This window comes from Gorilla gorilla, chromosome 11, assembly GCF_029281585.2.
Source record: "Gorilla gorilla gorilla isolate KB3781 chromosome 11, NHGRI_mGorGor1-v2.1_pri, whole genome shotgun sequence".
NCBI lineage: Eukaryota > Metazoa > Chordata > Mammalia > Primates > Hominidae > Gorilla > Gorilla gorilla.
The window spans coordinates 17244275-17261674 of NC_073235.2; the positions used below are offsets into that span (position 1 = coordinate 17244275).

At 33.0% G+C, this 17400-nt stretch overlaps 1 protein-coding gene across 3 annotated transcripts in view; it reads left to right on the forward strand.

The window, feature by feature from the left end:
* The window catches only part of DPP10 (dipeptidyl peptidase like 10), a 1401573-nt gene that overhangs the window by 1327236 nt on the left and 56937 nt on the right, over nt 1-17400 (forward strand). For all 3 annotated transcript variants that reach the window (XM_063694707.1, XM_031008786.3, XM_019022737.4), the window contains exons 14-17: nt 5778-5869; nt 6377-6424; nt 9470-9591; nt 10950-10997. In XM_063694707.1, coding sequence (XP_063550777.1) covers nt 5778-5869; nt 6377-6424; nt 9470-9591; nt 10950-10997 — 310 coding nt within the window. The remainder of the gene's footprint in view (nt 1-5777; nt 5870-6376; nt 6425-9469; nt 9592-10949; nt 10998-17400) is intronic.

The following is a 17400-nucleotide window of genomic DNA, read 5'->3' on the forward strand; positions in this document are numbered from 1 at the left end:
TTTCTATATTTTGATGTTAGGAATGATTCAGAGTTAAAAGCCCTTATAAACACTTTACTTATAATTCTTCCCACAAAATTATATTTCTAGATGTTAAAAGATACCCAGGCAGGGTATATCCATACGAATGTATTTGTTTAGGTTTTGATGTGTAATGCCAAATTGGCTCTCCAAAAAATAGTACAATAATTTACTGCCTAAACAGTAATGCATGCCAGCATCGATGACTTTTTACCCCCTTTCCTTCCCTTGCTGTGCTACATAATTCTACTTAAAATTGTCGTGCCTGAAAAGTGAGAAATGACAGGACTGGGGCCTTGGCAGCCAACAGTCAGCCAGGTCACCTTTGCAGTATTTGGCGCTTACCTATGTTTGAGAGCTTACTAGTTCACTCAGAATATATTTATTTGCTTGAAGCACCTTACTAAATGAAATTACTAAATTTTTGCAAACATTTTGCTCTCTCATATTATCAGTAAGTAGATAAAAATCATTAATTAGAGACCAAGCTAGAAAATTATTGCTTTCAAGCTATTTTCATTATGGAGAGTGATGGCGGTCACTACATATATTTTAGTGGGTTTTTTTTTTCCTCATTTACAAGAGCTGTCCTTGTTAAAGTGATTCCAAAGGATACAAATAAGAAGAGAAAAGAATGCATGTGTTTTCCTCCAGTCTTCATTTAAACATTATTGTAATTTTATGTAAACTACAGTATTGCATCCTGATATGTCAAATTTAAATTTTAAATACACACTTTTCCCACAATGCTAAATAATTTTGAAAAAGAATTCTTTAGAAGATTAATATTGAGTTGACTGGATGTGCATCAATAACCATTATTTGTTGTTCTGTGTTTAATTTAGTGGCAATTTGTTGTAATGATAGATGTCACTGTATATAGAGCTTATTTATATTGTGGATTATTTCTTTAGTATTGATTAACAAAACTGGAATAGCTGGACCAAAAGTAAAAGATTTCTAAGCCCTAATATATGTATTTCCAGATCACTTTCAGTAAGAATATATGAAAGCAAAATTTGTGAGTGTTTTCTCCACTTTCATATATTCCATTAAAGAAAATATTAAATAAAACTATGGCTTTTCTGGAAATCTATATAGCTAAAGAAACTGTTCTTCTGGATAGAGTGTTTTGTACACATATTACTATCAGTTTATGTACTTCCTGAGTCATACACTGATACAAAACCTTTTACCCCAGACCATTAAACTTTTGATCACTTCAGATATTCGCCCCTTTGCTCCTTGAAAAGTATTTGTTATGTTGACTTCAAACTTCTGAATTCTCATCTCAGGAACTGTAACATTCTACATCCTGCAATTCAGGCTGCAGTGAAGAGATAGGTTTTTATCAAAGGTATAGCACCTTTTTCTCTCAAAGATGGAGGAAGCAGAATTTTCATTGTGTTCAGTCGTTCAGATTCATAGGCGTAAGGAATGGCCCTGTCATCTTCTAAAATTGTGTTAAATGAAAAATTATATGTGGGTGAATCCATTCACTTTCTCTATTCAGCAACACGAAGTTTTGCCCATGAGAGCTGATGATTTCACTTGGAACAATTTTAAGTGGCATTATTCACTACAAATACTGTGGAAAATAGCATGCCCCCAATCCACAATTTTATCACCTAATCAACCCAGTAAAATTTTTGCATTAAGTTTCACTGCTGCATCTGATTAGGACATTGTCTGAAAACAATGAGCTCATCTCATGTGGTGAATAGATGGCAAATTAAAGCATGCTATTTTTAAGCACTACAATATTTCCCTTATTTAGAAACTATAAAAGTGAACATTTAATATAAGAAATGTGAATGAATAATGTGTAATTAGGTAAAAAGAACATGCAGCGTTAAACTTGTATTGATACCCGATGTGTTTCCAATTTGTAAATCGAATTATAAAACCAATATTTAACTTCCTTGAGCAAGATAAAATCTCTATGAATTGAAGGTCACTTGTCTGGTGTCTAATGCTCCAAATCAACACTCTATTCCAAATTTCCAGCCCTCTTTTAAGAATGAAGGAGCTCACGACTTTTGTTGCTTTTCAGTCTGAAATTAAAGTTGAAATATTAGTTCAATTTAAAATACATTGTCATACTGCCATTATCAAAAGTCCACTACAGTTTTATATTTATATTCAATATTTCTATTCTACCAAGTTAATATTGCAGAGATTATGGATGCACAGAAACAAAGAAATGTTATTGTAGAGAAAAAATGCTGTTCTTTCCTGCTTTGTTAAGTGACCTTTCCTGTGATTGTATTTCTCCTGAAGGTGCTTAAAAACCTAACTGAAGTACAAACATCCCCTTGTGAAATCTGCTCAAATACCTTGATATTTATTAAGTGTTGTTCAGTCATCTACCATATTCTGATTGGTATTAAGATTATTAACCAGGTCAAAATTAATGTGCTCACTGCTGTGACAGTCTTATGTAGATTATTAGAAAGTAAATCTTTGCTATTATATGCAAAATGAGGGTTCAACTTATTCCCCATACCATATTTGCCCTGGTAGATTAAAAGCAAGCAAGGCAATTACAGCTGTTTAAAATAAAATCAAAAGGTTATATGGTTGTTATTAAGGCTTCCAACAAGAGATTTTTTGGTCCTACACTTGAAAGTGTAATATTTTGAACTAAAAGGATCATTGAAGTAAATCATATATAATATTTTTATACTGTGTCCAAACATTTTTCAAAGCATTGGGTTTTTACTCATGGCAATTTTAATGTTGTATCTCATTTGTCTTTAAAACACACATACACACACACACACACACACACACACCAAAATACTCTGAAAAACAGAGAAAATAATTAACCTAGAAATCTGTGGGCCAAAAGTCTCTCCAGATATTTTCAAATATTGAGCAAAGTTTCTTCACTTTTTTAATGTTTTGAGATTATTTTATCTTGAAATTGGCATCAAAGATGCACTAAAACTTTGAAATTTTAGTATCCTGTCCTTGGCTCATTCAAAGCAGGGCCTGGAAATAAGAAAGAAGAGCTCTACACTGAGTTATTTTCCTGTGTGAACTTGGCAATAAAATGTATGACTTTAGAACTCTGTGCCAGCCTTTGGGTTATGCAGTTCTCATATCTCACAAATTGGGTGTCTTTGCACTTATACCTTTAGTCAACAAATACTTGTAAATCACAGTAGTACGTCAGATAGTATACAAAGAAGGTGATATAAAGAAGTCACAGGCTTGCTGTTGACCTTAAGCAGCTAGACGTCTGGAGAACTTCCACTAAGAACATAAAATAGACTGCTTAGGGAGATATTGAAATGCAAATACATACCAATAAGACAGAAAATTTTTCAAAGGAAGATTCTGTTAGTACACATGTGTAGTAAAGTATAGAATGCCCTTTTAGTTTACACTTTCAGTTGTGTGGGAAAATAGATGTTATAATAAAACTATCCTATATGAACCTAATTCTGAATTTATTTTTACCAAAAATGCATTGAAAGCATTACTCAGCTGACAGATTACACTCTCTGAAGACAATGAAATTGAATTGCACAAATAACAACATTTAAAAGGTCATACATTTGGAAATAAAATATAATTTATATTCATAGTTTCAAGAAGAAATCAGCAAATACTTAGAACTAAATGAGAATACTACATATACCAAAATGTGCAATACATATAAACAACAGTTTTTAATATATGCAATAATTTTATATGCATATATGAAATTATGTATAATCCGATGTCAGAATTTAGAAAAGGAAGAGAATAAATTCAAATGTAAAAGAAAGGTAATTAGAAATGAAAGAATAGCACTTATTAATCTAGTAAGCAAACATGAAATAAAGCAGTATGATAAAACAAATAGTAAGTTATTTGGAAAAAGTAGTTGAATCTATAAGAGCTGTCAAGGGTAATAATAACTTGGACAGTTCCAAAGTATAAATAATGGAAAGGGACAAAACTACATATTTTAAAAATATTAAAAGAATACTATGAATAACTTTACATTGATAAACTTGAAATTTAGGAGAAATGGATGCAATCTAGAAAAAATATCAAATCAGATTTAAGAAACAATCAAAATCCTCCATAGTGTTAAGAAAATGGAATCAGTGATGTAGGATTTTTCACATCAGGGAAAGGTTGTTTTTAAAAGTGAATCTCACCAAATATTCTAGGAGTACGCACTTCCAATTTTATATTATTTTGAAAATGAAAAAATATGGCATATCTTTAGTACAATTTATGACATGGATATTATCTTGTAACCAAAACCAAATTAAAACAGTATGAGAAAAGACAGTATAAGAAAGCTTAAAAATACTAAACCAATTATTGACAAGTTGACTTATTTAATGCATTTAAAAAATTAACTCTTATTTTTTGAACAGAAATGCAAAATTTGCTTAAAATTTCAAAAATATATAAGATAATTAACTGCATTTAAATTTCATGAGAAAATTATAATCACCTTAATAGATGCAGACATAGGATCCAAGTAAATTCAACAAAATCAGTATTCAAAAACCTTAGAAATTTAGGAATAAAGGGAACTTCTTTAAGGTGATGAAGGCACTTGCCAAAAGTTTTATTAATATAGCATAATTGATAATGGAGCAGTAGTAATATTCCCTTTAAAATCGGCACTGAGATAAGGAATCAGAGTGAAGTAGCTTGAGTATACACAAAACTAGAGATAACAGTTGTTTTTGTTTTTAGTTGTTGTTGTTTTATACTTGAAGCTCTGGGGTACATGTGCAGAAGGTGCAGGTGTGTTACATAGGTATACACGTGCCATGGTGGTTTGCTGCACCCATCAACCCGTCATCTACATTAGGTATTTCTCCTAATGCTATCCCTCCCCCAGCCCCCAACCTCCTGACAGGCGCCATTGTTCAGCTCCCACTTATGAGTGAGAACATGCAGTGTTTGGTTTTCTGTTCTTGTGTTACTTTGCTAAGAATGATGGTTTCCAGCTTCATCCATGTCCCTGCAAAGGACATGAACTCATCCTTTTTTGCGGCTGCATAGTAGTCCATGGTGTGTATGTGCCACATTTTCTTTATCCAGTCTATCATTGATGGGTATTTGGGTTGGTTCCAAATCTTTCTAAGCCATTCTAATCAGTGTTCTCTAACTACATAAAGTGATTAAGGAATAGAATGATAGTATTTCTAAGAATACTTTTTGGGTCAAACAATATATATTTTTTAGACAATACTACTACCTGTTTTTTACATATTAAACGTTGGTCCTATAAACACCTTGGAAGCATTGATTAAGCTAATTACCTTCATCAACATGAATTCATCTCTGAAAAAAAATTATTGCATTAAATGGCAAATCTTATAACAATGCCCATACTGCAAAGGTTAAAATGAATACAAACCTGAGTATTTATTGGAGTAAAGTTTGTTCTGAAATGTTTTTTTTTAAAGCTAACTGTACAGCTGCCAGTCATGTAGATGAGAGTGATTAAAGTCCTACCTTGGAAGCAAATGCTGCCATCAACGTGGTATACTTGGTTCACCCTCACCTGGAGGAGTTTTCTGAATGACTTTTCTATAGTTGAAATAAAGGCACTAACCTACCTGCCTTGATCTGTGTTTATAGGAATGCATGTTCATTCTTGAGCCTGTGGAACAGAAAACTGAGTGTGAACTGAGAATTAAAGAATTCAAAGTGTCACAAGCAGTTGGTACATTCGTGTTTACCAGAGAGATGCTGTTTAAATAAAAGGAAAATCAATATTTTCTATTTCTTTGCAGAGCAAAAGTGAGCAAATTACCGTGCGGCATCTGACATCAGGAAACTGGGAAGTGATAAAGATCTTGGCATACGATGAAACTACTCAAAAAATGTGAGTGTTTTCAGTTCTCTAGTCAGGCTGGAAGTTAGCGTTGTCAAATGCCATCTTTTCTAATAGAATTATGTTTTGCTTACCATAGTCCTAGTCAAAACAAGCCAGCCATGGAAAGAATAACCTTTCTTTAAAGACCTCTTCCACACTTCACACAGAGACATCTTACACAGAGGGATGTGTGCGTGCACGCGCGCACGCACACACACACACACACACACACACACATACACTCACACACAGTGATTGAGAGAGGTTATGAAAAAGGATGATTTTATCAGGGGAAAAAAATATGTTTCCTAGTTTGATCATAGCCCTGTGTTTGTATAGCAAAACAACTCCTGTCTGTATTTTGACAGTTTTAAAAATTCAAGTGAAGATTTAATGTGAAAATTCAGGTGAAGATTCAATGTGAATTCAGGATTCAATGTGACAATGTGACAAAATTCACAGATCACAAAAAATAGATCTGTGTCTAATGCTTGTGTTGTTTTCTTTCCTGGACAGTTACTTTCTGAGCACTGAATCTTCTCCCAGAGGAAGGCAGCTGTACAGGTAAGCAGTGGGCAAGGATCTCCTTACACAGATTGGCTTCTCAATGGCTATCTATGTAGCATAAGGAAGGGAAGGAAAAATTTGAAATGTCTTTTTCAACATGGCTAGGAAGAGCCAACTTTGCTGACAAAGCTTCACACTCTTGCACCAGTCTCTCCCTTGACAGGACTGGAGAAAATGGAGCCCTGCTTGCTCCTTCCTCCTCTGCTGCCTCCTTATTCTTTTCTTCACCTGCGTTTGCAGTTTCTTAATATCTTTTTTGTGGCTTATTTCTCTCAACTCTCCACATCAGAGAGATTTACATATTTTTCCTTGTGCCTTCATCTTCTGCTAAGTCTCATTTTGAATTTTCAGTGCATTAATGTGGCACAGGTGAAATTTATTCTTGTACAATATAATGTTGTTGTGAACAGTTAGTCTAGTGTATCAAGCAGGAAGCTTTCCCTCTTTGTCTTGTTGTTCATAAAACCCAGTGAGATTGTTGCAGGAGGAGGCATCCTTATTTAAATAAGGAACGCTCATTGCTTGCTAAAATAAAGTGATATATGGGAAAATAATTACATCTGTTCAATTTCCCAAATGCAAAACTATACTCAAAAAAAGGCTTAAGCTCACACCTATTTAGTATTAAAATGTCTCCTCACTCAGAAAGCTTTCACCAGGATCTCACAAAAATGACTTTTATTTTTGGCTGGCAAGCAACCTATTAATTCTAGACTTTATATACATGTTCTAATTTCCATTTCACAGATCCATTTTTAAAGTGTCAAAACTGCCATGACATATTCTCAGGGGAAATTCATCATGTTTGAAGAAGTGTCACCACTAATTCTTACCGAGTAGTACTGACTTTCCTTTGAGAGTAAAAATGCATGCTTAAAGTACCCCGACTTCCTCTGCATCACCCCTCACACTCTTATTTATACACAATTTGCTTTCATCAGAAGCAACCTTGTCCTTTTAATCGCCTTTCTTAATACATCATTTTTATAAGTTTATTCTCGTGGACCTCCTGGAACGCATGTTCTTAATTCTGACTTCCAGGAAGCAAAGCTATTTATATAGAGACAGTGATTTGAATTTTGGATTTGGGATCTTGATCAAAGTACTGGTCACTTTTTCTTTTGGTGACCTAAAGCTTATCTTTCTTGAAACAGACATTATGATTGATATCGGTAGCCATAAACTGTAGCTTAGAGAGATAGAAACACTTTATATCTTATAAAACTCTCATTTTATAAAACTCAAAGAAAAATGACAGCATCAGAAGATTAGACTTGGTCAAGTTCAGCAAATGGAACTGCCTCAATCTTTCTCCCCATTATTAGTCTAAAATGTGATTTGAATCATCATGACTTCTCAGATTTGTGTGCTTGTCTTATCTCTCTAGTGACTGAGGCAGAACAGTCAATATATCTCTGACATGTACTAGTGTAGTCGACAGTGTTATAAAGAAAATGTAGTAGCAATAAATTTTCCCTTAAATAGCTCATCAAATGCCAGTTGGCTTGACTGTAAGATAATGTTAGTGTTTGACCCAGAAAATGCGACCAATGTCTTGCCCAGGCTATAAAAATGATCACTGGTTGACTTAATATATGGCACTAGGCACCCCGCAGGAGTAGGACTGCTACCGTAGTCATTGTTACTTTCTTTGTCTCAAAATTTGCGTCTCTTTATTTCAGCAATCTCATAATCTAAATAATGAGAAAATACCACATAAATCTCCAGGGAGCTTGGATCTAAAAGCTTTATGGAAGAGTAGAGAGAAAAAGGTTTTAAATCTTAGTATGTCACTGAATAGCTGTATGCAACTGGGATACTTTCTAAGCTTTTCTGTGGTGAAAATTGTACAATATTGTGAATGTAATTAATGAAACTGAATTGTACGCTTAGAAATGCTTAAAATGACAAATGTTATGTTATACAGGTTTAACCCAAATTTTATAAAATGAAAAAAATTGACTATGGATATTTTATAAGTTATCATGAGTGAAACTAATATGATTTGTGCTTAGTATATATTAAGTGTTTTGAGTATTATAAGGAAATTTTTGGATTGTAATCATCTCACAGTGTTTCAAATATGGAATTGTGATTTTGTGAACTGTTTCTTGTAGCTGCCTTAACACCCCTGTTCCAATCCCCATACCTACAGCGTATTGCACATCAAAATCAACGTGAATATGGATCATTTGTAAATATACGACCAAAAATCATGTTTCATTCCAAAATGAAACTGAGACCTTTTGTCTGATCAAGTTTTTTTAAAGGTATTCTCAACAGTGTTTTCATCCACTGACCTACCAAATTTTGCATTCAGACTTATTTATTAAATAAACAATTTGATAAATGAAATTTAATCTTATATTAATTTTTCAACTCCTGTAACCTTAAGCACCACTATTGTAAAATAAAGATGGTGATGACTCTTCTTTTTACCACCTCATTATCTCAAAGTGTGTATTGTTGTTAGTGTTATATGTGTTATAATACAAATGTAACTTTTTTAAAATCGGTAATTTTTCTGCAAGTAAACGATGGAGAAAATTTGGCACTGATACCAAATTCTAATGTTTAGAATGTTTAATTTAGAAAATCAAGAGCTGGATTTTTTTTTGTTTGACTTGTGGAAATGTGTATTCCTTCTTTCAATTAGTATGTATTAAACATTGAATAATCTCTGTGGGAAATTCCCTTTAAGACTTTACACAGAAATATCTATTAAAAATGCAAAAAACAGTAAGTTAATTTGAGTTCCATTGAAATCAGTTCTTTGTTTATAGCCATAGATACAAGCGTACATATTACATACATAAAATAATACATAATTTTAATTTTAATAGATTAAGAAAAATGTGTATGTTTTAACATTACTAATAGAAGTTGACTTTTTATGTATATGGTGATTCATAGTTTACAGTGAACCTCTATGCAAGCACCGATGTAACTCCCCTGTTTATATTATATTTAAATATGAACACCACACATTCAAGTGCCTAGAATAGTAGCATTTCTATAATAACTTCCTTTTTCTTTCTCCAGTGCTTCTACTGAAGGATTATTGAACCGCCAATGCATTTCATGTAATTTCATGAAAGAACAATGTACATATTTTGATGCCAGTTTTAGTCCCATGAATCAACATTTCTTATTATTCTGTGAAGGTAAGATAATACATGAATTCTCATATAATATATTTTATTCATTGTATTTGGTCAATATCTGTTGGTATCAGCAACTATTACTCTAGATGATTTCATAATCTTAATTTATAAATTTTTGTTAATAGGATACACATTATATATAGACTTACTGAGATACAATTTTTTACATATTTTGTATAGAAATAAAAAATGAGAATAAGTCAATAAACATGCACACATAATTAATAAGTGCTATTTGAACATGAGCAACTTTAAAAGGTGAACAAATATATTTACATCAGCGAGGCCATGCCACAGTCATAAACTAATTTACCTAGTCTTTAGGAAAAGTAATAGTCTAGTCTTCTTGTTAAAACAATGCTTTGGTTGTTAAGAGATTTAGGATCTATGGAAATTTAGGACCTATGGAAATTGAATTCCCCTGCTTCAGAGTTCTTCAGTTCTGGGCAATTACATTCACCATTATTACTTCTTCTATCTTGTAACAATATGCGTGGTCTTACATGTTTATACAGTATCTCTACAATATATTCATAGAAATCGTTTTCCTTTTAATATGATACTGTATTTTCCAGAGATTAAATAGAACTCATATGTCCTCTTATAATATGAGGAGTTGAGTGCTACTACTGCAGCTGATATATTAAGCTGTCCTTTTTTAAGACACAGTGAGAGATATACCAAGACTTACTTTTTGACATTGTTTTTCTCTTGATATATGAAATGAAGTAATCAAAAAAGAAGTCCTTGTTTAATGACACCAGGAAAAAAAAAAATTAGTTTTAGATGGGATTCCTTAGAGAAGTGAAGTTTGAAGATAACTTTTTACAGTAACAAATTAGCTGGTGTATTTTAAATATTTGAAGATTATGGTTAACGTATTTTTAAATTAATATATAGTTACCACCCAATTTTAAACTTTTCTTATGGATGAACTATTTCAAATATGCATGCTTTCTTTTTTGGCTGAGTGGCAAATAGAATTTGATCTTGGATCAGTGGATGAGGGGTGAAAGGGTTGTGAATCAGCTTTCTGAACATCAGTGGCTAGTCTATAAAAGACTAGAGATAAAGAGAAAGCATGTAGAATTGGCTAAAAACATAGAAATATAGAACATTTGGGGGAAGAGAGAATCTTAACAATAATCTCTGCAAATAGTTTCCTTCTCATATATTCTTACCCTTCTGAATAAAATGCTTATAAATAGGAATGAAAGCTAGTTATCTGGTTTCTGTTTTGTTACGTTTTAACCACGAAGTGCTTCCATTTGGGGGAAAAAAAACTATTATGTAAACTTTGTAATGATTATTACTTAGACATCTTTAAAAATATTTATACACATATTTTTAAATTCCAGGTCCAGGGGTCCCAGTGTTCAGCCTACATAGTACGGACAACCCAGCAAGTGAGTACACAAGAAGACAATTAAGAATAGTTATGGTTGGCATTAGTCTTAGACATCGTGTTATCTATTCTGAGTCATATCCTCCGTAAATTCTTCTTCAAAAAATCCCCACCATGAGGAACGCTGCGTGTATACCATCAACTTGACCTTATGTATGTAAGAGAAACAGTAAAGCAAGAGATATGAGCCATGTTACAGGTGGGAGGTGAATCTTATATGCCCGAAATAGGATATCTACTACCTAAGTCAAATAGAGTTATTGATGAAACAGGTACATTTTAGCTTACTGGCCTCTTAATGTTCTGGTTCATTCTTGCCTGGGCCTCACATAAGTTATTCCTCCAGAATAACCTTTTGAAGACATTTCAGAAAATTATGAAAAATGTGTTATTTTATATATTTTCTATCCTGTTTGTTCCAGATATCCAGGTTCTTCTAGTTTTGTATATGTACTTTTTCATTTATGCATTTATTCATTTGTATATTTGTTAGGTTTGTTAAGAGATCACCTACTTCTGTCAAACAATGTGACAGAGTCGGAGGGTACATTGAAAGAGTGTCGTGTTCAAGAACTTACAGTAAAGTAGATAAATAAATGCATGGTTGAGCTTATCTTAAAAATGAATAACCAGATTTCATCCTGCCTTCCTTTCTCTTTCCTTTCTTCCATGTTTGTATCCTTCTTTCATTTTTTAAGTTTTATTTAATCAGTGCTTCTATTCTGTGATGATTTCACATAAGCTACTATAATCTAATAATGGCTCATATTTATTGACTCATTTGAACTTTGGAACACCTCTGAGATAGTTAATTTGATTATCCCTTTTTACAGGTGAGAAAAATTAGTCTCAAAGAGGTTAAGTAGTAATAACTTGGCCAGAGTCATACTAATAAATGGCAGAACCAGGGATCAAATGAGACAGTCTGACTCGAGAATAGGTTTGTAATTCACTACAATATAATAACTACTTTTTCTCTTGTGCTTTTGCCTCATGCATTGCATACTCTTATTTAAGTAGGAGTCAGTTAGGTGACTTGACTTAGAAGATATATAGGTAAAAAAGTGTAAGGTTGAATGACAAATATCATTTTGAGAAAACAGACCAAGAACATTTATATTCTTCAAATAATGTCATATAGACACTTAGTGCATGCCCGAGGCAACAAGAAATTTCTAAACTTGCTTTGGGTTTTTGTGTGGCTGAAAGATGGTTTAGCACACATTTTAGTTTCTATTTATTTCATTATTTCCGTCTTCAGTGTAAACCTTAAAAAGATTATGTTAAGCAAATCAAATATATTCAATATTAACTCTAATGGCAACAATAATGATCATAGACAGTATGGTTGATAAAATGGAAAGAAGGTTGAATCTCATAGATAGAACAATCAGTGTATAAAATAAGTCTATCACATGCTTTTTGTGGGATGCAAGACAGTGTGTTAACATCTCAAAAGATCAGTGTCCTCCGAGGCAAATAAACAAATGTGTTTGCGGTGAAGATGAGTAATATTCATGACATATAGGACACACTTAATCAATAACTATTTGTGTTACACTGTATATCTTGCCTTTAACAAAGGATGATTAAAAATTTTCCAATCTGATTTTAATTTAATTTTATCCTGTTGTTACAAGGCAATGTCTTTTCTAATAACTTCTGCTGCAAATTACAAAACATTTCTGTCTAAGGGAAATCATGTTATTTTCCTGTTCAGAAGCCAATCATGTTTGTCTCAAGGTCAACAAAAACAAAAAAAGGCTATGAATAGTGGTCAAGTGCTTAGTTTTCTTTTCAAAAGATAATTACTTAGGGAGATAAAATTTATAGTCAATGGCAAGTAGATCTTTGGGTCAATGAAAGCAAATATACCAATGAGTAAGTCACAACTCATTTTTGGGCCACATGAAGTAGAATAGTGCATGGAGAGAAAATTTAAAAAAAGAAAAAGGAAAATATTTAACAAGCATGGAAAACCTTTAAACCCACTAGTTATCAAAGAAACGCAGAAGAAACTACTGCCATGTAATTTTTCCTAACAAATTAATAACATTAAAAATTTACATTACTAATAAAGATAGAATGTGGTAGAAATGTTAATTATAACATATTAAAAATAATAGTCAAAACTTATTTCTTTTGTTTTTTTGAGACAGAATTTCACTCTTGTTGCCCAGGCTGGAGTGCAATGGTGTGATCTCAGCTCACCGCAACCTCCACCTCCCGGGTTCAAGCAATTCTCCTGCCTCAGCCCCCCGAGTAGCTGGGATTACAGGCATGCATCACCACGCCCAGCTAATTTTGTATTTTTAGTAGAGACAGGGTTTCTCCAGTTGGTCAGGCTGGTCTCGAACTCACAACCTCAGGTGATCTGCCAGCCACAGCCTCCCAAAGTGCTGAGATTACAGCCATGAGCCACCATGCCTAGCAGAAACTTAATTCTTTTATATCATTTTTTCATTTTTGTAGTTTATACTGAGAAAATAATTCTAAATGGAGAATATTATGACAAAGCTATAGAAAATAGAAAAAGACGTTATAAATAACAAATAATGGGAGTTTGTAAATACATTTTAATGGACTATTACTCAGTGCCCTGGGCATCTTCCATTTGTTTTTCCAGAGCCACCTTTGACTCTCAATTCTTCTCTTCGATGTTCTCTGGCCTAGAAGTACTTTCTATAGGTGACTTAGGTTCTGTTGCCCCACGGCTTCCAGCTGGATTCAACCAAAGGAAATCTTGTAGGCAACTGGAAAGAGGGAGAAAACTGCTCGGGGTTGTTTATTCCACCAGCCCTGTTCCTATGGAGTCACCACAGGTTGGCTGTGACCTTTGGCTGAAGGGAATCTTCACCCTTGACCTTCAGGCCCAGCCACTGTTTTCTTGAAGTTTTCTCTTTTCACTGTGTTTCTACCAGGTTTCGGTATCAGAATCATGCTGGCCTCACAGAATGAGTTGGGTAGGAATCCCTTCCCCTTGATTTTTTGCATTAGCTTCAGCAGGATTACTAGCAGCTCTTCTTTATACATTTCATAGAATTTGAATATGGATCCATCTGGTTCCGGCCTTTTTCTAGTTGGTAGGCTTTTTGTTACTGATTTATTTTCTTAAATCATTATTGGTCTGTTCAGGGTTTCAATTTCTCCCTGGTCCAGTCTTGAAAGGGTGTGTATGTCCAGGAATTTATCAACTTCTTGTAGGTTTTTTAGTTTGTGGGCATAGCGGCACTCATAATAGTCTCTGAAGGCTTTTTGTATTTCCATGGGGTCAGTGGTAATGTCCCCTTTGTCATTTCTGATTGTGTTTATTTGACTTTTCTCTCTTTTTCCTTAGGCTATCTAGCAGTCTATTAATTGTATTTATACTTTCGAAGAACCAACTTTTGTTTTTTATGCTTTTTCACGTATTCATTTCATTCAGTTCAGCTCTGATGTGGGGTTTTTTTTTTTCTTCCTCCTGTAGCTTTGGGATTGGTTTGCTCTTGTTTTTCTAGTTTCTCTGAGTGAATATTCACCATTTTTTAAGCATTTAAAATTAAATGCTTAGGATAGCTTCTTTGGAAATATACTAATGTTTAAATAATCGGAGTTTATTTACATTTTAAACATGTAAAAAACCTCTTAGAACATCTAGTCTTCCAGATATATATAATAGGGGAAGATATTTACTTACAAAAGAGGTAGTTTGATGTGCCTGAGGTTACACATAGACAGCATAGTCCAATGGGAGAAACATAAAATTACATGCTTATAACAGTCTATGATTATTTCTCTAGTAAAAGTGCACACAGTTCAGGACAAGAGGAAGTCAAGGAGAAGACATTTTCAGAAAAACGAATGTGTGTATACAAACATAAGAACACATAAAAATGTTCACATTTGCAAGATAAACATTGTTCATCATAGCTGGAACAAAACATTTACTAAAAGAGCAAAACTATATGAGGCCAGAGGGGCAGACTGGAATTGGATTATAACTCTTATTTTTTTCTAAGTAGTTTGGATTCAATCATATTTGTTCAACGATAAACCTTTGACATTTTTTTTTTCTGGCCATGGAGTAACTGGAAATAGACCTGATTCCTTTGTTTCCTTTAATAATAATAAAAAAAAGAGTAAAGAAAACTGGACAAAATATACAAATCAACTGTTTCCAGACATTCAACAATAGCTAGCATGGGTCTCTGATCCCTGAAAGAAGGAAACAAGTACAATTAGTGTTGTAAGTTCTCTGGCTTTCTTGTTAATAGAAATTTCTGAACTCCAATGCAATAAGGAATAAACTAATCATAATACAATGATATCTCTGAGTCGAGGAGACAGAAAATGATATTCAGAAAGATTGAGGCTTATGGAATGTCGAGGAATGGTATGGAATTTTATGGAATTGAGGCTTATGGAAAGATGGAACTGGAAATGAAGAAGCCACATGGAGAAAGACATCTGCATAGGGCTGGAAGAGGGATCACCCTGAATCAGCTGCTGAAAATACCTAGCTGAGTATGCATAGGAAGATGCTTCATGAGTGTGGGCAATGCCAGAGCTCACAGAGTGGTGGGATGTGCTCAAGTTATAATCAGCACAGTAGTGGAACATTTAGAAGAGATCCCAGAAGTGTCCTGCCTTTTGTAGTGCTAAACTAGCCATAGAGCAAAGGTCATTCAAATACACACTAAAAAGATTTCTTTAAAAGTCTTGAAATGATCAACCTGCCTGCAACATATGCCAGAACAAAGTCCAACAATTGTTAAAAGATCACAACAAAACCCAGGCTTTCAAAATGTAAATGTCACAATGGTTGGTATCTAATAAAAAATTACTAGCTTTGTGAAGAAAGTAGAAAATATTACTCATAAGTAGGAGAAAGATTAGTGAATAGAAACAAACTCAGAAATGACAGAGATGATGGAAATCACTGGCAAATACAGTAAATTAGCTGTTACAAATACATAAAGCCATCAAGGAAAGAATGAATGTAGAGAGAAAACAAAGATAATATATTTTTATAAAAGAACTTTGTGAATTTAAAATAAAATATTTGAAATATAAACTTCACTGGAAAATACTAAAAACAGATTAGATGCTGCAGAAGAAAAGATCAGTGGACTTGAAACAATATCAGTAGAAAATTTCTTGACACAAATAGAAAAGGAATGAAGAAAGTAGAACCTAAATTAACCATAGGCCAGTATCTACATCTATCATGTTTGTAATTAGAGTCAGAATGGGGCAAGGAGACTTGCCAAAAATATTTGATGCAATAATGGCCAAAAATTTTCTAAATCTGATGAAAAAGTTAAAAAAAGTTCAACATAACGAAAGCAAGATAAATGTCAATAAAACCACACTAGCGCACATCATTAGCAAATTATGCAAAACCAATGATAAAGAAAAAAATTTTAAATAATCAGAAATTAAAAGACACATTACATCCACATATTATACACATAGTAAAAACAAATGACTACAGACACCTCATCAGAAAAAAGGAAACTGAAAGACAATAGAACAAAATGCTGCAAATGCTGATGGAAAACCAAACTGAACTAAACAAAAATCCTTAATAGAAAAACAAACCTAGAAGATATTTCTCACTTAAAAATGAAGACAAAAAGAAAGTTTCAATAATAAAAGAAGTGAGAATGTTCTGTCATCAAACTTGCTCTTCTAAATAACAAATTGATCAATAAAAACTAAATAATTAGAAAATATTTCGAGCTGAAGGAAGATGAAAACACATCAGATCCCAATTTACGGGTAACTACAGCTGTGATTAGAAAGAAATTTATGACTCTAACTTATTATATAAAAATAAAAACACAACAGATCCCAATTTAGGGGTTACTACTGTTGTGATTAGAAAGAAATTTATGATTCTAACTTGTTGTATAAAAAGAAAAGGTTTAAAATCGATGATCTCCTCTTTCACCTTAAGGAATTAGAAAAAGAAGAGCAAATTAAAACAAAGTTGAAAGGAGGAGATTAAAAAATGACTAAGAAGGAAATGATATTGAACATAGACTACTAGTAGAGAAAATGTATGAAACCAAAAGTTGCTTCCCTGACAAGATCAATAAAGTTGGCAAAATTCTAGTGAGAGACATGAAGAAAAAGAGAAAAATGTAATGCCATTAATAAAAGAGATGATGTTTATACAAATGCTATAGATATTAGAATGACAATAGTGGAACATTATACGTCATTTTTTGCCAGTATATCAGGCATCTTAGATGAAATGGAAAAATTCCTTAAAAGACACAAATCGCTAAACATTCACACGAGAAGAAATACAGTATATAAATATGCAATTAACATTCTCCTCACAAAGGAAACTCCAGATGCAGCTAGTTTCACTGGTGCATTTTATGCAACTTTTAATAAGTTAATACCAAGTTTACACA